The sequence below is a fragment of the Aulostomus chinensis genome, chromosome 3 (genome assembly GCF_037954235.1).
Source record: "Aulostomus chinensis isolate RoL2024-O1b breed Wild chromosome 3, RoL_Achi_v1.0, whole genome shotgun sequence".
Lineage (NCBI taxonomy): Eukaryota > Metazoa > Chordata > Actinopteri > Syngnathiformes > Aulostomidae > Aulostomus > Aulostomus chinensis.
This window is the reverse complement of record NC_141322.1, coordinates 5,262,431-5,284,382: the sequence shown is the minus strand read 5'-3', so window position 1 is coordinate 5,284,382 and position 21,952 is coordinate 5,262,431. Positions and strand designations below refer to the sequence as shown.

Genomic DNA, 21,952 nt, shown 5'->3' with positions numbered 1-21,952 from the left:
CTGGTTAGCTGGATAAGTTTGCTGTTAAACATGCTGTCCTCACTAGTGAGATGTTAGTTAGCTTTCCCGCTTGTAATCAGGTCATCCTGAGCGGACTATATTTCCTCTCCCGCTACCAGCTGGCATGTCTATGGTCTGTCCTGTTCACTGGAGCACTGAACAACATTTTCATTGCGTCAGAATCTTATGGGATTGCAATTAAATTTCCAGTACTTAGTCCAACCTTGTGTATGAAGTTACATTTTGGAAAAAAAGAAAAAAAGGTTCATTTGATTGTCAAACATATGATAATGTAAATGAATGGTATTCATTTCATCTTTGGAAAGTGATCATGGTATGAGAGGGATAAAGGTCTTCAAAGGTGGTGCTGGTGCTGGTGCTGGTGGGGGTGCTGGTGGGTGAACTGCTCAGTGGAGGACACGTACGCTGGAGTCCCTCGCTACATGACACTGACAAGTTACCCCGGCCTAAATGAGGATCGATGTGCTCCTCATCTCCTGGAAGGTGCTCCTGTTAAGGCATCCATTACGCCGTGGTGTTTATTTTCTTGTGTTCTACCTTTCTATTGCCTTTATTTTGTCCCTCTACTGACCTCATGAATTTATTTCAAAGGGAAGACGGGTTGGCAGGGTATTGCACTCCTCTTGCCTGTAACTTCCTGAAGAAGGCCAAAATGCATCCCAGAAATAATTTCATTTGACCTAGTTCTTCATAAATACCCCTCCAATTTGAATGAAGGCTTTTGAAACTTTTTCTAATGACAAATGCCTTGTTTTTTCCAGACAAGATGTATTCATATCCTCCTCTAAGCGCCTTGTCCTTTTCTGTAGTAAAGTTATTTTCAAGAAGCTCTCTGTTGAGTGTTTTTCATGGTTCCACTTCAATCGGGTCTTCTGAGGGGAAAGAAATGAGCCTTTTTCTGTCTGAATGTACATTGTTCCTTTTCAAAATTCAGCTTAAGTGTATTACTAATGTACTTTTTGTTTGCTCTCATCCATTGCGCTGCTGGCGTAAGCTCTCCAATCTCCTCCTTGCTATACCTGTTTGGGTGGATTCCAACTTCTTCAGCACTGTCACCTTTTCGTTCTTCCTCTTTGGCAACACTGAGTGCTCCATTCTTCACAGCTTAAATAAGCTACATCCTTTTAATTTATTCTGCTGACTTGAGGGCACAGTAGAACATGTTGGAAAGTAACAGCTACAGTGAATTTAGACAGAAAATCAATTGCAGGAATCACCCAGGAGATGTGTTGTTTAATTCCTGTCCCTTTCCCACCCCCCGTAATTCTTCCCGTGTGTGGGTACTGCCTTATGGTTTTTGCTTACAGTCTTAAAAATGACAGAGTGCAATGCCGAGCTCAGCAGCCTGTGAATTTCAGTGTATAATTTGGAGTCCGTGCCAAGCAAACAGCTGTTGGCTTCGAGCTCAGCATGGCCAGCAGGGAACACTGGCTATGTATTTGGCCCTGACCCTCCGGTTTTATTTCCTCTGGAGCTTTGCAGACCGATCGTCTTGTTTAAGCACTAATAAACATGGATTCAGCTTTATGGGGATTTATTTTGGGTGCAGTGGGGATGGAGGTGTGTATGCGTGAATGGATCAGGTTACAGGCATGATGGGAAGTAACGAATGGGAAATGTCACAAGGCCAGGATGTTCACGCTCAATCATTTGATCCCTACACTCTCATGCACACCTGCATGAATGCATACATAAAGACTGCTTGTCTTTATCTGCTTTACTAAATATACTCTTATGCTGATATCAGTGGTTTTTCATGCAGCTGAGTTTTAGTACCTGCACATGTACAAGAATACTCACAGTATGTGCACGCACATGCATTCGTACACATAAACAGCTTCCATATATTCCATATGATGTATATACACTGTCATGTACTGCCCTTTCACATGTTACCTGACCTAGTTGCATGACCACACTGCCCAACAGACTGGAATGCACATCTGACAAGGCTTCAAACATAAGAAGGAACACGTGTTGGGTGACGGAACAACACACACGAACATGGGATCTATATCTAGATATTCGGTTTACTCTCGGCTCTTGAATTGTTCCCCCACTTGGCCTCTGACTCTTATTCCCACAAGGTCTTTAGAACCATGATGTCATGAGTTAACTGCCTAATCATGAAGATTTTGTGCCAAGAGCAGTTTTCTTTTTTTTTGGTAATCATCCAGTTATCTTTCACATACAGTATGTATATATGTACATATATGTATGTGTATATTTATACATATATAATGTACACACGTGTATAAAAACATATATGTGTACACATTTGTATTAACATATACATGTATATGGATATATATGTGTGCGTTTGCATTTATATATATATATATATATATATATATATATTTATATATATATATATATATATATATATATGTTTACTACACATATATTCAAATGTTTTCATATGATAATTTTTTAATTGTTTTTTTCTCTTAATACAAGTTTAAGGTTTTCTTTTAAGTGTTCATTGTGTGGATTATTTCATATCATTATCATAAAACTGCTCAATTCAAAGATAAAATGATACAATTCATGTGTTTATCGATCTATTTACTCTGCTCAGTGCTATCATCTGATGATACACAGGCTAAATCTCCTTTTCAAAGGTTTAATTCTGTGCATGTCCACTCTTGGAGCAGAATCATCACACTCCCTGCTGAGCAGTTAAAAACCTCATTTGAGAAACACTGAATTGCTTGTTTATCCAAATGTACCAAATGTTGAGCTGGACAAGTTCTGTCTTTATCAAAATCTTTGCAGAATCTATGTACTTTTGTTACAGATGCGGTCGAGGAGTTGCTGAATTAATTCAGCGTCATCTCACTGCTGTCATGATGTTATTCACTGTCAAGTGAATCGAGGCAAGGACAAAGACTCCAAACACATTTTGCTTCACCTGTCCTATTTAGATTATGCAGTTTATCACCCTTTGTTGAGATGCCCCTGTCCTGATGGAACATTAAGACTGCCAATGCTTCAGAAGTGCAGATGTAACGGCTGCTCCTGTCTTTTTAGCTCGCTATTTGCTGTAGACGTGTGCAACATGCTTCTGCTTTGTGAGGTGAAGTCGCTGCCTTTACTACAGTTTATTTTGAGCACGGCGAACTTCAGAGGTAAAGCTGGCTCTTGAACCTCAAGAGACATTTTTTATTTTGTGCCTAAGATTGGTGTTGTGAAGTTTCCTCTATCTTTGATTAGTTTAACACCCAAGAAAAACATTCGGTAGTTGGTAAACCATTTTCCATCAAGAGAGGAAAGAAAGGGAAAGGCACCATGTGAATTTGAAGAAGAGTTCCCCCTCATCACCTGACCTGACCACAAGGAGGCCATCAGGATCATCATTACACTTAAATAGAAATACATTTTTATTTAGGATTTCTTGTCCCACTCAAGTAAATCTACTTGATTCTAAATGGTCTGCTTTGAAGAGCATTACTGTTGGTGCTGGAGACACGGGCTGCCCCTACATCCTCCTCACTTCTTCATCCAAACCTCACAGGGTGAAGTTTCAAGGTGACGTGGAAGGAGAGAAGTTCTGAAATTACAGTTCGGTGTCTAGCAAGACAGAAAAACTAAACAAAAGATATTAAAAATCCCTTTTCTGAGTACTTAAGGTCACCCGGGACACAGCAGAAATATGAAAGTAGACTTAAAAGAAGAAGGGTCAGATGAGACCAAAGTTATACCTTTTGACCAAACACTGTGTGTGTTACAAAACCAACACTGCAGCTCAACAAACATGGTGGAGACACAACGGTGGCAGCTTTAAGAAGCCAATGAAACCCTAATAATAATGATTCAACCAAAGGCAGTGTAGTTTCTCTTGACAGGACCCAGCTCGGTCTGTCCTTTCCCACAGATGAGCCTCCTGTCTCAGCACAGATCTCTGCCAGCTTCAGCCGGTCCTTCTGTTTGGCACCACATTAATATCCAGCTGAGTTCCGCCTCGTTCTCTCCAGCAGTGTGTAGCATCTGGGCATTGTGATTGATGGCCAGCTGACGTTCACCGGACATGCTGCATCTGTCACTTGGTCAAGTCGCTTTGCACTATATAACACTAGGGAGATCAGGTCTCACCTGACTGAGTGTGTCTCTCAACTCCATCTACAGGCACCATCATCATTCCTCTATCTCAGTCCTCCTGGCAAGGCTGCCAGCATGCACAATAAAACTGTTGATCTTCAAGCTTATATGACTTCATTAGTCTCAGATGGGTCCCTGTTTCTGCTCGCGTGAGGTTTAATTCACTCGCATTCATCTGTAGTAGGCATACTGGCCATCCTAGAGACTGAAATAAAGGAGGATTATCACCTGCAGTGCAGGTGTTTCTACAATGAAATGGGTCAAAACTGACATGGGAAGCTGATACTCTGCTGCCTATCTGCCACCAGGGGACTTCAAGTGCAACCCTACAAGGGAAACCAGGCGCTTACTAGCTGCTAATTGAACCTCTTGATGTGAATATCAAGTAGCTCCAGACTGGTGAGATTATATAGTGTTCTTAAGGTGTCTTGAATGGTTATGTTACGGGAATTCGATTTTACCACTCACCTCAAAATCTTCAGAGAATCCATGTTGGTTATTTGAGTAGAGCTCAGAGACGTGTTTGATGAAGTGCTTGACTGGAATGGCTTCCATGTCATCTGAAGAGGAGAGACGAGAGAGTTAAAGTCACCTCAGAGGAACAGACTCCTACACTTGTGCAGGGGCATGAAACACTGGCTACTTATCCAACCGCTGACTAAGGTAAAGAAGTGACTTGTAAGAGAGGCTGTGTGCCTAGATGTAGCAAACATTTCCAGAGTATTCTACAGTTACAACAATGGGAGAATCTAGAATATCAGAGACACAGTTGACAGACACGATGGATTCATTTATGAACTGTAAATATGAGCCTAACACACACCGCACTGGAGCAGAAATTCAAACTGTGCAATAAATACATTACTCTTCAATGGCATAGTCTGTTTTTAACCTAATTAATGAAGAAACACAACTCCATGATTTAGAGGAAATCAAATCTTTCAAAAACATATCAATCCAGTTTAATAATGGAAAGTTAAAGGTGTAAAGACCACCCAGTACGTCAGAGGCGTGGTCAGGTGGGTCTGGGTGCTGGAGAGAGCCTCACAGGTCGCCATAAAGCTTGAACTATCACACTCCTGGCTGATTTGATCTCATTCTTGATTTTGTCTTTCCAAGTTTTTAAACTTCTGAATGAAAATTTCTTTGTTCAATTCAATATAAGTGATTCTGAACATACGTCACCACTGCAGTGCTGGATTTGGTGTGAAACTGGGTGGGACTTAAGCCCAGAAATCATTCTGCAACATCCTTTCTTGGCCCTACAGTTTCCTTTTTTGGGCCAAAACCTAACCAGACTGAAAGCAGTCTTCATACATCAATATAAACATTTTTGGTAATTTATTGCAAGTTGATTAAGGTCTCCAGACTGTACCTAGAATGGATTTTACAGCCTGCCTGCGCCAAGAACTGTATGGAATCAGAATTCTGCAATTTTTTTCAAAACACATTTGAAGGTGGCTTGACATTGGATTTGAATTGTATCTCTAAGAATGTGTCTCTTTCTAAACACTGAAGGAGAGCCGTCACTTGCAACCCCTTCTCTCACGGACGCTGGTCTTGAGAAAGAAACCAAATTGGTCTGTAGTCTGGATGAGACGATATACACACACCAAATCCGTAAAAACATTCTGTCCACAGTCACAAAGTGGGAACAATGGTATGTTTTAACCCGATTCAGAAATCAGCTATTTGCAATAATTTGTATTGTGATTAGATTTGCGATATGGGTGGGATTCTTAATTTTGACAATCACTCTCATTTTCATTGGAAATCCAATTAAATGACAACGGTCTCATTTTTTTTACAAGTCTGTAAAAAATGTGTAGGTAGGATGTCTGCAGCACCACGGTATTTGGTAAATATTGCAAATCCTACGATTTGAAAATTGCCAAAAGCCATATTGTGATTTATGATTAATTTTGCAGCCCTATTCCTTAACCATGCAGATAACCTCCATCCCCCTGTCTGGAGCCCCTCCCAGAGAGGTTCTCTTCACATTTGGAAAACCTCTGGTCCGTTCCAAGAATAATGCTTTGTTTTCATCACACAGAGGGAAAAAAAACTATAAAAAAGACAGAAAGCTTGGCTAAGTAATTTTCCTGTTGTTGTAATGTTTTGTTGCTCATGGGAGCTTTTAGTAAAATGACTGAGGACTGCAGTGCATGTTTCACCAGACAGCAAACACTTGTGTATAAACACAGTTGCAAAGTAGTTGCTGTTCTTTAAACACTGGCAGCATCGGAGCTGAACGTGGCCCAGATGATTAGGCCCGCTTCGGTGAAAAGGATGCAAAAACAAAACAGTTTCCACTCTCTTGCTACTCCCTTCAGTTTAGTTGTCATCAAATATTTAAAAGAGCATACACTCACTCGCTCTCCCACGTTGTGCTGTACAAGATGCTAATTTTTACATGTAAATATGTCAAAATGATGTGAATGTCAGCAAACACAACAAGCTGCCAAATAATGTATTGTTTTGATAGCTTTTACGGAGTACAACTATTAGTAGTTCGGTTCCAATTCTATAGAAACTGGGTCTTAATAGCCTTAAAAATGATTAAAAATCTCATACATTTCATCACAAATACATAGAGACTCTCTGTATACCATTAAGATGGAAATTTGATAGCAATGAAACATCTTTCTGTTTGCTCTCAAACAGAGCGTGAGCAGCAGCGGAGAGAAATTAAATTGATCTCACTTTGACGGCAGGGGCGTGTTTCAAATCATTCTGTTGGTTACAAATGGTCGTGTCCCCTGACTGACAAGACAGATGTTTGCTGAGAAGAAAAACTTGGAAAAATGTTCCTCTGGAGCCTTTCCATCTCACTGCTCTATCTGTACATTTAAAGAGTCATATAGCTTCAGTGAAACAGAATCTTTCCCTCCAGGCGGAATATATTCCTTGTGACTGGACGCGTCATCATACCAGACAAACTGCTACGTTCAAGACATTTGCTTTCATAATTGGTTTGTGGCCACCTGAGGTGTTCAGTCTCACCAACAAATGTATTTTGACACCCACAAAATTGATTCCACCACACCTGAAATACTTTTTCCATGCGCAGTGGAAGCCATTAATCAATGACAAAATTCTTAACATCAGGCACATTTTGCCAACTCAACTGTTAGGACTCCGTTCATGTGAGCTTTTCCGAGTCGTGGTGCACATGCTGCACTCAGAGTGAACCTTCTCAAAGTTGATAGAGTATCACAAATCAGCTGTTCTGGACCTGGAAACTCAAGAGTTTGAGTTTTTTGATCCTCCTTCCAGAAACAGAACCAAGGATAATTTATTCATTTTGGCTCTTGCATTCTATTTGACCAATTGCAGCTGGATTTGGCACCGATATGAGGATCAACAATGACCCTACAACTCATCACACAGCGAGAAACTAGAGATTTTATCTGTTTTTGTGAAGGCCGAGAGACAGTTTGTCTGAGACATCACGAGAATCGCGGATTCTAAACATGGCATCGTCAAGGTTCTCTGTTTTCAGCTAAGAAACTTTTCACAAATCTTTTGTACCAGTCTGACACACGATGCATTTCTCATGAGCAGACTGGTGTGCTTCCATTCTTTTAATATAGGTCTTCCCCACCAATCCATCCATACACTAGAAGCTGTTTAGAACACAGCTGGCATGCAGGTTCTAACCAGAACTAAAACAGAAATCAGATCAAATCAATCAACCTCATAAAACCGTCCCCCGAGACCTGTTGTGTTTGGAATACAATTTAAAATTCTCTTGTGTGTTTACAAAGCACTAGCTGGTCTGGCTAGACGGTGCATGTCAGGCATGCTGACAGTACCAACCAGATCTCTACAATCACAGCAAGGGAATCTCTGATGCCAGGAGCAATTTCCAAGTCTGGCAAGAAGGCATTCAGCATATGCCTACATGGTGGAAAAGTTACAATTCCTGCAACACAGTTTTCTTTTCAAACCAAACTAAAAACTTGCTTCAAGGTCTAGCCCTTTTTGTGAATGAGTAAAATATGATAAGAAAAACTTTATGAAACTCGATGGAAACTCTTGTAGTAGTCAATATTGGATGCATGTACTGATTAGGGATGTCACTGTTGGTACGTGCTTCTTGGTCAAACCGTGATTGTATCAGATGGTGCGACACAAATACACTTGAATTATATGGATATTCCCCTTTTCACATTTTTATTTATTTGAGTTCAGACTGATAAAGGACAACGTCTAACACAACTTCGATCTGTGAGGTGAACCAACACTGTAGAGAACATAAATGACCATTATCTATTTCAAAATTCCAACTGTGAGCGAATAAAACAGCTTATAAACAAGTAAACGTTGAGCTTCATTGTCACTTTTTAGGTGTGTGATGAAGATTCATAATTGTACCATGATATTTCAGGGTACGTTTGCAGTATTTATATAAATATCAGTGTGATTTACACCTTTTTGGTGACCAGTCACATCAGTATACACTCTTATTAGCCACGCAACACAATTTGATCCAAAATAACAGTTAATCCTTACCGTCATCACATATAAAATCATACCAATGAAATTGGATGAAATTTTAGAATTGGATGCCCAAATTTCAATTACAGGAAAAATGTGAACAGAGCTTGAGGGATTCATAATCTAACCGCAGGATGTGCTCATTATTTTCTATATAAGTGCAAATTATTTTTTAAAAAGTGTAGCATGATATGGATAATACGAAATATTCTGAGAACGGGGAGGATTTTTAACGATAAATCATGGATGATATGAGACTGGACAGCTCTATTTGGGGGCATTCATCATCTATGTTAATATTCAGCAGGCGCAGTACAAAGTTGGAGATGAACCTGGTGCACATGGCGGAAACTGCTATGACATCATGGTTTCATTGGGATTTTAAAGAGATATACCATCAATACTTAACAAGCAGGACTTGAGTTTTAAAGCACAGATTGCTTATAATCATCGTTAAAAAGTGAATAATTAGCCATCTGTTATTTTTGCTCATCTGTCTGAGTGTGTATTGAGTAAACAGGTTTTAAATCTAGCACAAGGCTTTAAAGAGGATTATGGGATGTGTGAAGCTCTAGGTCTGAGCTGACTGAGACAATTAACATGACTAACATATGGTCATACAAAATGTCCTGCTCTGCACCAATGATGTCTCACAGTGGGAGTGTCATGTGAGCAGCATGGAATATTTTCTGACCTGCAGCCTCCAAAAACAGTAGAACGACCAAACATTTATCAAAAAGCAAACCACACTGATCTGAATCCAAAGCAGAAGCTCAAAGAGCCTGTGTTCCTGCTGTGGAGGGGGTGGGGGAGGGGGGGGGGTTTGCGGGCTCAATGGCTGACACCTTTTTGTCTGTGCTGGACTGACCCTGATGTGAATGGGAGCTTTTGGACTGGCAAGGTCCATTGTAAGGAGCCTAAGCTTTTAATTGATCTGACAGGTTTGGATTCAAATCCAGGCCCTTGGGACCAGAAAAGGACCAACTGAAGAGCAGTTCCCAAGCCCTGTAGAGGTTTTAAATGTATGTGTGTGAGTTCTTTTTGTTTGCTGTTGTTGGGCATGGCCTCTAACTCTTTTTCTGTCAACTACATACACAAAATCAATTAAAACATTTTAATGATACAGCTGGAGTTAGGGCGTGGCTACAAACTGTATATACACATATTTTAGTGCGAGTGGCACCACTTAGAGGTGTAGCACTAAACCAAGGGCCCTCTACATCCTAATTGCAAAACAAACTTTCTTTCTTCTTTCCCTGTTAAGGCCCCTTCCAGCTAGGGCCCTGGGTTCTTGTTCCCTCACCTCTATACTCTGGACAACATAATTCAAAAGCTAAATTTCTGTTTCCACAGATCCACCAGAGCCCCAACCGCCGCCTGCATCGCCCCCCCCCCCCCATTCCCTACTGTTACACCGGCCTGCGCTCCCCTTCCATGAACCAGTCTGCCATCCAGTCCCCCATCAAGCTGGCTTGCTCTCCCTGCCTCCCCTACCAGAAGCTTCCTTCTTCAGCTGTTATTAACATTTCCGTGTTTCCCACATTCTGCATTGTAAACTGTTTTCTTGTCTGTAACAACATCTACTGCACGTCTGTCCGTCCTGGGTGAGGGATCCTCCTCTGTTGCTCACCCTGAGGTTTCTCAGATTTTTCCCTGTTAAAAGGGTTTTCTATGGAGTTTTTCCTCAGTCGATGTGAGGCTCTAAGGGCAGAGGATGTTGTTATGATGCCATGTGAAGCCCTTTGAGACAAACTGTTTGTGAAAACGGGCTATACAAATAAAATTGCCTTGCCTTGCCTAAATTTCCGGTTTCGCAGGGTTCCTCTCTGCAGATCTCCCTTCTAGGTTGCAAGCTAGTTCTTACCCAGGCTTGTCTTGACTCACCACCTATTTATGTTGCTATAGATTACCTGTGACCTCACATATTGGTGAGCTCATGGTCAGTGGGAAAGATAACTTCCAGGGTGGGAAGACACACTGAACCTAATATTCCACAAAGAACATTTTCGAGACCACTGAAAAGCAGGTTGGACTTCACTCAACATGGTTGCATTTTTCGTGAAATATGGGAAATATACTTGATCTGAGGAGTCCCAGGAACTTTTAGTCCTGAAAGTTTCCTGTGTGCCATTGTTGGCTCTATTCCCACTGCAGAATGCAGTCCAGGGAAGATTATGCAAATAAAGGTGATGACATACATGTAGCTTATCAACACAAACCAACTGCCCTTGGCAAAAGCTAATGTTAATTACATGCTAATGCTAACTGCTTAAACTGAAACTGGCCTAGCATAGCTTGTTGTGCAGAAGCAACTGCGAAGAAAAGGGTTTTTTTCCCCCTCACTGAAAACACTCTTGATGTATGGTGAAAACTGTGAATTTGTTCCTGCAGACTAAACATGGCTGGAGAAATAAAATGCTGCAAGTACTCCAACAGTCAGTAATATTTAGCACTGCTAGCCTTTGGAAAGTACCAGAATTTTCTGGGGGTAAATGAAGTAATCTGGAACTAAATTTAGAACCTGACTCCTGCAATCTCATTAAACAGGGTTCATCAAAGGGTTCCTAGTTCTTGGAGAGAGTTCTTGCGGTCAAAATGCATCATAAATCTCTCTGTTATTTAGGTCATAATCATTAGCACAAGTAATTAGGATATCAAATGATATGTGTTAGGAAATATGACTCAAATTATCTCCAATTTGAGTTCAGTTGGACTGTGAAAGAGTTGAGTTCCCAGTTTATGGTGAAGTTCTCAGCAATGAATCCAGACCCCCTGTACACCTGCCATCACAAACATGTGTTTTGTTGATCAGATTCCAATCACATTTTACTTGACCACACACGTTTACTCCTGGTATGAACATATGTCTCCAGTGTCCACATTGAGATTCTTCTACGTCTTCTTCTACTGCTCAATGGCTGCAGAGCATTTCTGGTGACAGGCTACGCCACGACCGCATTCACATGGCGGTAAAACAAAAACGCAATCCATGCTATTTGTGAAGTTGCCTGTTGTATGGACATTGTGCTCGCTTTTCCAAGTCTGAGGAAGTAGAAGACGCTGATAGCAGAGGAGAGCGCTGCGTTAGCTGCCTTTTTGTTACTGTTCAAGCTTCAGCGCTTTATCCCCTTCTGTTTGTCATGAGCACAGTGGCTGGCTATAACTGCGTTTCAGAGGTTTATGAGACTTTAACGTCTGCAGAGCCACAACAGTAGTTGTCCAATGCAGGCGCCATGAATATAACAACACTGGAAAGGAGCATGTTCTGTCATTCAAAGCTGTTGTTTCAGCATTGCTGCCGACAGTAAGTCACCCGTCTCCCTCCACTTCCTCCTCCAGTCGTTTCTACCACATCCATGGTGGATTCCAGAGGAGCTGTATGTGGATTAGGGATGCATGTCGTCACCTTCTTCAAATAATTGCACAAGTCATATTTTCACTTTTTTCTGTTTTTTTTTTTACCTTGAACACATCCTTATGAAGGTTTGTCTCCAGTTTTTTGAAGGCAACTGTTTTAAGAATGCGACGATTTGCATTTATGCCTCAGTTGAATTTGGTCTCAATGTGTCTGGGACCACCTCTGAATGTGGTTTGGCTCATTGAATCCCAATCTGTCTTCAATGCGTCTGGAGAGCATTTGCACTTCAACTTTCATGTGTTCAGGTGCTATCTGATTGCAATCCAATTACAAAGAACTTCAATGACAGGTGTAACAGAGGGTCAAAGATAGCCATGGTTGGGTGTGTTGATCTTTATGATCCACAGCAACAATTAAACAGGTGTTATTTCTTTATCTTCTGAGCAACATACTCACATACGCCACTTGTAATAGTTATAACCTGCTGCAGGTCAATACACAAATTAACAACCATGCAAATAGATGTACAGTACGTCTTTATTTACATACCACTGCATGAGTTGTCTGGAGTGTAATAGAAGAGGCTGCACTATTGTATTTTTAAATTTCGTCATAATGGTGGTACTTGGGGTGTCTATTTTTTTCTAAGGTGGTTCTTGGTTAAAAACATCAGAGAAATATTGCTATAAAAATTGGGAAAATTTCCCTCCTGAACTTGATGTTGATATCAGCAATGAGGTTGCTTGCCACTTTCCTGTATTCAACAGCAGGGCGAGCGCAGAATTTCTGGGGGTGATCATGTTGTCTGCACTTTACTGGGAAGTTGGACTTTTGCAAAAGGGAAATCAGCCACTTCCTATCCCCTCTAATCTGTTTGTATTCATTAATATCCCTTTAATGCTTGTTAATCATCTTCTTTCACAGAAATGTCTCGGCTCCCTTCCCTCCTGTTGCTTTGTGCAGCATGCACACCTAATTTCTATGATTATCATTCCTGTAGATTTATTATTGGTGTCGTTATTATTACTCTTGCAATTCCTGTTAGGTGAAAATAAAACTCCCATGTTCAACTGGGAAACCTTGATCTCTTATCCTGTTTGAAAATATGCAGACATGTTTATGACATTTATGTTTTATTATCATGAAGTTTTAGCCGGATGTAGAACTGTGTGATAGTGTTGTGACCATTATACGGACCAAAGAAATGAGGAGTGTGCGGGATGTACCAGGCTGTGCTTACACTCCTGAAATAAGGAGAGTTTGGGAAAGGCCTTGGACAGTGAGAAGTTAGCGTCCCTACACTCCCCCCGCAACTGTCCTTGAAAGAACAAGGAAGAGCGAGGCGTGATGGAAAGCTACTGAGAGGACAAACTTTGCATGTATATGTTTGGAAGACACTGAGACCGTTCAGTGCAGATGTAGAACTTTGCCTGTACTCCTTGCTGCAAGTAAAACTTTGAATTGAGATCTCCATCTTGGAGAACTTTATCTTGTGTGTTGGGAAATTTTGTGGTACGAAGTAATGGTGAAAATACAGTCTTTATTCAACAGAGGTAATTTCCTGACAAATCCTAAGAGCCAGGAGTATTCCATCTCAAAGAAAACACACCACTTTGGATTACTGCTACTGTACTTATCAGGGCTGTTTGGGCATTAGAAGATGACACTAATAGGGTCATCATGTTGACTTGTGACCTTTGACCGTTGCTCTCTAAGAATAGATCTGACCTACAAACCAGCAGGCTCCTCACCAACACATGCATGGAAGGAAAGAGGCTATCAATGTATAATAAAACTTTTCATTCTTTTTGATGTTGTATATGGCTCCTTACACACACACACATATACATATATATACATACATATATATATACATATATATACACACATATATATACATAATATATATACATACATACATATATATATATATACACACATATATATATACACACATATATATATATATATATACACACACATATATATATATACATATATATACACACATATATATATACATATATATACACACACATATATATATACACATATATATACACACATATATATACACACATATATATATACACATATATATACATATATATATACACACATATATATATACATATATATACACACACACATATATATATATACATACATATATACACATATATACATATATATACATTATATACATATAATATATATATATAAATAAATACACACACACACATATATATAAACAAAAATTGACACACAAAATAAAATTCAAAGACGCACAAAATAAAAATCAATGTAAAAAAAAACAAAAAAATACAAAGCGGCACTGCCCACCAGTAACACTGATGATTTTTGACCCTCTCGCTGACTCTATACACATCTTACAAGAGGAAGAACACTGAAGCAACGCCAGAGAAGAAGAAGAAGAAGCAGCAAAACGAGGTTGAACAAGTAGCGGACGCTCCTTCATCAAACAAATCGGTTGTTTGGACTTATTTTGGCTCCCCATGGAAAAGACGAGGCAACGGCGAGATATATCTAAAATAAATATTTTGTTTTTTCAAAGCAAAGAGCATTTTATTTTGTACTGACGCAGCAATGTCTTGTATGGCTGCATATTAAGGAAGAAAATAAAATATTTGATTTTTGCGTTTCTGATTTTTGATTTTCTTGAATCTTTATTTTGTATTGTGAGTATTTTGTATCGTGAGTATTTTGTATCGTGAGTATTTTGTATCGTGAGCATTTTGTATCGTGAGCATTTTGTATCGTGAGCACTGTTTCCTATTTTGTCTCCTTTCGTGATTTGACTATTTCATTGCACCCGTAATACACACACACACACACACACACATATATATATATATTTCTCTATGGCTGAGGTTCAGTGTTGCCACAGTTCTCACCAACAGCAATATTAAGGACAGAGGGTTATTCATTCAGCTAACAGACAAATGAACAACAAGGTGCGTAATCTCCTGTCCTGGAAAGGTAGAGCAGCATGTGAGGGGGCTGAGGTGGCTTGTTACCTGGGATGGGGATGACAGGGATCGTCTCATTGGGCACCACCCTTGGCGAGTTGCTGTCTTCCACATAGAAATGGGCCGTCTGGAAACAGCGCCTGATAGGGAAACAACAAAGAAAAGAAAAAATAGAAATAAAGCTGAAACCTTTTAATGACATTTTAGTGCTGTGTCCAATTATTCTTTGGCATTGTTCAAGTCTGAATTTCAAGGCACAATATTTCATCATTAAATGGGTTGTTAGATTCCGACAAAATGACGCCTTGATTCACATGACACCTCCTCTTTACCCTTGGTGATGAATTAAGTGTTTTCTTGTTGGCTGTGTGAGATGTAATTAGAGTCTAATTATCTAACTTTTATCCATTTCATTTTCACCCATTTTCTCTCACATTCAGAATGTCCACTTTCCCGTGTTCATCTGAGGAAGACAGCAGTACGTGGAGTACGTGACGGGCATGGACAATCATCCCATCCCTCAGACTGAACTCTTCATGGAGGAGCCAGACAAATCAGGAGAACAATGGCTCCCTGTGTGAAAGTGAATATTGGTCCTTGACATGTTCTACAGCAAAAGCCATTTCAATCACGCTGAACCCATCATATAGAGTGAACCAAACAAACGCTGTACAACAACCTGGAAATGTCTGTCACCATACAGATAAACCATGAACCTTCAGCAATTCCAGCTTACCATCACATGCACATGCAGAATTTAATAACAGCAGGTGACATGGTAGCCCCATAAATATTGTTATTGTTGTTGTAATATTGTATAGAATACTAAAAAATTGCAGGCATCAAGCAAACAAGAAGAATGAGAATATATTACATTTATTAGTGTCTTTGAAAGAAACCAAGGAGGCTTTATATGGCAAACAAAATGAGACAGATTAAGATGCGAACCACACAGAAAACTGATAAACAAACTAAGTGACTGACGACAGGCCAAAGGCCTCGGTGAACAGGCGGGCTTGATGGCAGAACTGAAGGGTGTCCAGGGTGTCCAGAATCAGCTGCTGGTTCACCAGTGGTTAGCACTGGTTTCCTCGAACCAAGGTGGTGAGCTTTTCCCAACTTTAACCCTTTGAACCGCCCCCCCCCCCCCCACACACACACACACACACTTACTTGAAAATCTTATCTGAGTCACCATAAGGGCAGGCAACGCATGCTTTGATATGACTGACAGATGTCTTTGTTTAAGACATTAGGACTTAACTCGTTGGTAGAAACGATTACTGTTTCTGATTTTAAAACTATCTCAGCATAAAATGCCACCAGTGGACATTCTCATATATTCACTCTGTGTAGGGAGGCAACCATGATGGTGGACTCCTTTATTACTGAATTATCCATCCATCCATCCATACCGCTCATCTTGTTAGGATGAGCAAGGGGGCAGGGGTGGAGCCTATCCCAGCAGCCTTCAGGTGAGAGGCGGGGTTCACCCTGGACAGGTCACCAGTCCATGGCAGGGCCAACACATAGAGACAGACAACCACTGGCTCTCCCAGCCACGCCTACAGTCAATTTAGAGTCTGGATTAACCTGGTCCCCTCTTGATGTCTTTGGACTGTGGGAGGAAGCTGGAGTACCAGAGAGAACCCACGCAGGCACAAGGAGAACATGGAGACTCACACAGAAAGACCTTGTGCTGGAGCCGGGGCTCGAACCCGGAACCTTCCTGCTGTGAGGCGATAGCGCTGACCACTGCAGCACCATGCCGCCCCGGTCTTTTACATATATGCCAAACATATGAAAGTCTATCACAGAAAAGAAAGGAAAGCATGTCTTCAAGATGCTCTGATTCATTTTCTTAACTCTATGTCCCTCACCTATGAACGATATGTGTTAAATGGCTAACGGAACTAATAGTCCGTATTTAAATACCATCCGTCTTGTCAGTGAATCATAGGAGAAAAAATGAGCTCTGAACTTGTGAATCACATTTAATGTGTTTGCTGAAGAAAAACTAGAAATTTACTTAATTTTAAGACAAGATGACACAACAGCATTGAATTTGTATCATAATGACTCTAGATTCATATTTGAGAGAGAGAGAAATCTGCTTGCATGTGTGTGGACAGAAGGGGAACGACAGAATACAGATTTCATCATGGCAGTCAGCAGCTGATCATCCTCCTCCCCTCACAGTCAGTACAGATGGCAGAGAAGGACTTTGAACTCCACACAAAACACGCATTCATACATAATTCCTCACACGACACAAACATACACACTTCAGTGCCTCTGGCAAGTCAGAGCTGGCACTTAAACACCTCATTTACATGCTTCCTTACTGCAGAACACAGCTTAGTCCAGGTGTGTTTGAAGTCACATACATGTAGACATTATCGTGCAGGGCAGCTAACCTGTCTGCGACGGCGACTTTCACAAGAGTGATTCTGACTGCTTTGAGAGATCTTCAGCTGGAATTTAGTGACATGTTGGACTTTAAATAGAGTAGAGGAAAGTATGAGACGTGCCACTTGTCTTGCTAATACAGAGACAAGAGAGATAAATGAAAGACAGACTTACAGTGCTACTTCAAAAAGTGTTTTGTGTTTTTCAAGTACTCACACATAAGTGTCTTGACCCCAGAATGCAGATATTGCCAGCCACGTATATTTAGGTTGATGCTGTTGGTGACTGACAGCAACAACAGCTACAGCTACAAAACAGCAAAGCTACTCAGAAACATTCGTTCACAAACTGTCACTCACTTGTTCCTGTATCATCCATGTCTTCTTTCTCCAGCTATATGCCCAGTAATCCACACACACACTTTGATTTGTGCTACAACCAACAACCCTTGTCGTGCAGTGCGACTGTGAAAGGCTGCCTGCAAGCTAGTTGGTTCACCTGAATGCACCAGCTGCTTGAGCTGCCATCCACCACTTTTCACTACAGTTTCATCCAGCTGTTAGACAGCGTTGAAAAGAGAAAATTGTTTTTTTCTGATATTGAATAAATGACTTTCTTCTTTTCTGTAACAGCAAGAAAGACTAATCTCTATCATCTGGCAAAACACAGACAGCAATCACCTTCTTTCAGTTTGTGCCCATTTGTCTTGAGTTTGAGAAGAGGAAACTCAGAAAAGGTTCCTTCTCAGAAGTGCAGACTATTAGTCTTCTAAAGCAATCACAAATATACAGTGTTTCACCTAAATGAGCCACATAGTGACACACCAGCACCACAACACAGGAACCCCAGTGTCTGATTTGGTTTGAATCTGGCCTTATTCACATGTCTGCACCATGCAGGACCACGGAGGTGGGTTTAGGTTTTCTTAAAAAAACAAACCAAAAAAAAAAAGCAGTACAAAAGACTCCAAATAAAGGTAAGCAAGAAATACAAACCTTAAACGGTGTAATATCAAAAACAACCCTCAAACAGAGGATGACATTTCACAAACCTGAAAAAATAGACTAAAAAAAAACAAACCTCCCATTCAAATTAGGTGCGCAACATGAAGGTTAAGCCTAGCTGGTAGTTTCCTTCTCATTGCTCCATCCCCCTGATGTAGGCTAGCAACCTCAAGCTGCTGAATCTCTCTCTCTCTCACACACACACACACACACACACACACACACACACACACACACACACACACACAGAACAATGGTGAGACAGAGTGGATGTCAAAACCAGTACCCATCAGGTCGTCATTCAAATAATTTCCCTGGAGTGCTAATTTACATACTGTGTGTGGATCCTTTTCATCAGAGAAGAGCATCTGTATCGTAAATGTTTATGCTAGTTAGTCCCATTTTATTGAAATATTATGAGGCACTTCCCTGTGAACAGGTCAGAGAACTTGATGTGTAGAGCATCTGATATTGTAGGTCCTTATAGGACTGCTGTAGTGACAGGGGTGCCCTGAGATACCAGCGGCTCTGTCGCCATCACATTCCACCTTCACTGCTGTTTAATCCATCCTCCACACAGCTGTACAGCACACAAACAGCATTTCAGATACGTTGCGTTTTCCCTGCCTGGCTTTGTCAACATGCTCATTTCATCGTTGTGTATTGGTTTGTGTGTTTTACATCGCATGTACATAGAGTACGTGGTGACACTGTGTCCTTTTCTTTCTGCACATTGTGTTTTATTTCAAAATTGACATAAGCTACAAAAGCATTTGTGTGAAGAGTTCCTGTCTTCCTTTCTGGCTCAATCTGCCCTGAGCGGCTTTTGCTGAGCGGAGCACCAAGGTGCTACATACCGAGCCGGAGCAGAATGTGGATTTAAAGCTTGTAATTCACAAGAAAGAAGTAAAAACTAAATAATGTCTATTTGTTCATGCCGTTTTACAAAAAAGTGTGACAAATCTTTAGCTGAAAGGTAAAAAATATATATATAATAGTCTGCATTCCACAGCTGAGTCGTGCTTCCCTTTCAAATTTGCTGTCACACGGAATTGTCCGGGTCACGTCACTCAATTAGGATCCTTCCTGTAACAGACTGAGAGCACCAACTTAGCTGAAGTTTACTTGTATCTTAGGAAGATACAGTGACTCAAATTTTTCCCTGCCAAATATCTGAGAAGAAAGGTTCATTTCCAACTCCCTGGTGACGGGCACCTGTCACTCATTGTGACTGATTCCAGTCTGCTCTGTGGGGTGATGACCCTGATGAGAAGCAGATGTGTTTGATTTCTCAGATCAGGTCCAGGTGTGGGAGGGTTATATAAAGGCCTGGGCTACAGTACTCAGGGTTTACTCACTGGCTATATTTACACAGTTGCCCCTAGTTTGATATTAGTCAGATTATTACTGTCCATGTAAACATAGCCAGTGTCTACCCACCAGAGAATGAATCCCTTGCTCCTGTAGTCCATATTACACTTAAACCAAACCCTTGCCCTTTTTTCTCCTGCCACACAGCAGCAGTCAGACTGACTTTATACTTTTTCCCAACTCAGTCAACAGCAAGCTTTTTTCTTTTACGAGTTTTATTCCCCTTTGTCAGCTACTCAGTAGTGGCAATTTGGTGTTTTATTTGTTGCCCTGTCCCCAGTAATCACTTGTGGGTATGAAAGTTGGCCCTTGGGGTTAACTTGGTCATCCCTTTCCTGATGCGTGATTTGCTCTCACTCCCAATTGCCCTGATACCCCTACTGTGCTCTGGAATCATGTTTATGTCCCATCACCTCGGAGTAATCACTTCAGGGGACTGCTTGCTCTGATTGGAGCCCTGTAGTGACCAGTAAAAGTTGTAAGATTCCCTCTCATGGTGGCCCCACAGGTATGTTTTTATTTCTTGAAAAATACATTACAACAACTGATCAATAGGCTTTTTTGGTAAGATTAGTCACTGTCCCTAGCAATAACTACTGTGAGGACAGGTAATCACAACAAACCAAACCAGTGGTAGCAGGTCAGCATCACCATAACAAGCAGACATTTCCCACATTTGAACAGCCAACTTCCTGTCCATCATCCACACCAGCGACAGGTGAGCTGAGCTAAAGTCACTTCAGAATGACTGACGGGAATTTTCTGGAGTCTTTCTGGTCTGGGGTTGCCAGAGTGATTAATAGGCTAATCGTTAACTGTCTGCCATACAGAAAGGAGGAGGCTTGGGTGTCTGACTTTGACCCTACAGACATTTTTTCTATCTCCCTCTCAGAGAAGCTTTTTTAAATTGATGAGTACAATCCATCCAAAACCTTAACCCAGCAGTGGCCAACACAGCAAAATGCAAGGCGACAGTCCAAAGAGGGGAGGTTGTTTTGGCATGCATGCTGCTTAGGCATGATGATTTGTTGAACAAGTTGCACTAGCGATTGGTATGCTAGATAACAAACTACCATGTGACAATGCAGCAGGTACAAACAAACCATACTTAATCTTTGACTCCTAGTCACTGAGAAAGACCACAGTGTGTGTAGACAAAAATATCTCACCACTCTACAGAGCTTAAGTCTGTATTTCTATTGAGAAAATATATACAAGTGTAAAAGTATTACTTTTAATATAAGTTTCATGAAAGACCAATTGATGTGGAGAATGCATTGATTTGCTGTTTTTCCAGTTATTAAATGGACAGCCTGCTTCATTCCTTTTAAGTGGTCAAATACAGGATTGGCTCAAGGCTTACACCCAACATGTGGGCAATCTCTTAGTGTGTCCAGATCTACAACTTCCAGTGGCAATGTTACTCAACAGCCCCTGGCTCAATGTTTTTGTGTGTGTGTGTGTGTGTGTGTGTGTGTGTGTGTGTGTGTGTGTGTAGGCGCGTGCTCACACCCTCCTACCTGTAATTGATACAGAGCAGAGAGCAGATAGCATTCATCCTGGAGAGCGAGCTGGAGAGGGGAAGCAGACGGCCTGCTGCATGCTGCTGCTGACATGGATTGAGAGCGAGTGTGTAGAGAAGGAGGGAGCAAGAGGAGTGTTCCAAACATGGCATGTAGGGGTTGGGGTGGGGTGGGGTGGGGTGGGGGGTTGGTTCCCGCTCTGTGACACCAACACAACCCACACTCACAAGTCAACTAAACCTCCAGCTACTTCCTGGTATGAGACAACTGGTGTCATGCTGCATTCAAGTCAAGTGGGACAAACTTGACACGATCATGTTGCAGTTCAAACAAGTAACTCACCACAAACCACAACAAGGCAGGCTCCGGGATGAGAGCTTGGCTTTCAACATTTCTACAAACCACAGATTGTCAGCGATGTAACATTAGACTATTCAGATCGGCGGTCTACAGAAATGTACAATGCCAATATTTTATTCTGGCAGCTGGGCTAACCACAAAGACACTTGCTTGACTGCATCTTGTTATTAATACACTTTCATACAAACCTCCAATATCACCTGGGTCTTTTGGCCCCTTTTTTAACAGTCCAGATCTAAAAGTTACAATAATAGAGGGCAAAATGGTGTTTACAAAGTTTCCCGTCTGTCTCTGTGCTAATGTGTATGATAGAATATT

At 41.0% G+C, this 21,952-nt stretch overlaps 1 protein-coding gene across 3 annotated transcripts in view; it reads right to left on the bottom strand.

The window, feature by feature from the left end:
• Positions 1-21,952, bottom strand: part of LOC147267412 (receptor-type tyrosine-protein phosphatase gamma-like) — a 508,446-nt gene that overhangs the window by 19,921 nt on the left and 466,573 nt on the right. For all 3 annotated transcript variants that reach the window (XM_086198300.1, XM_086198303.1, XM_086198302.1), the window contains exons 14-15: positions 15,016-15,107; positions 4,588-4,679 (exon numbers count right to left, since the gene is read on the bottom strand). In XM_086198300.1, coding sequence (XP_086054426.1) covers positions 4,588-4,679; positions 15,016-15,107 — 184 coding nt within the window. The remainder of the gene's footprint in view (positions 1-4,587; positions 4,680-15,015; positions 15,108-21,952) is intronic.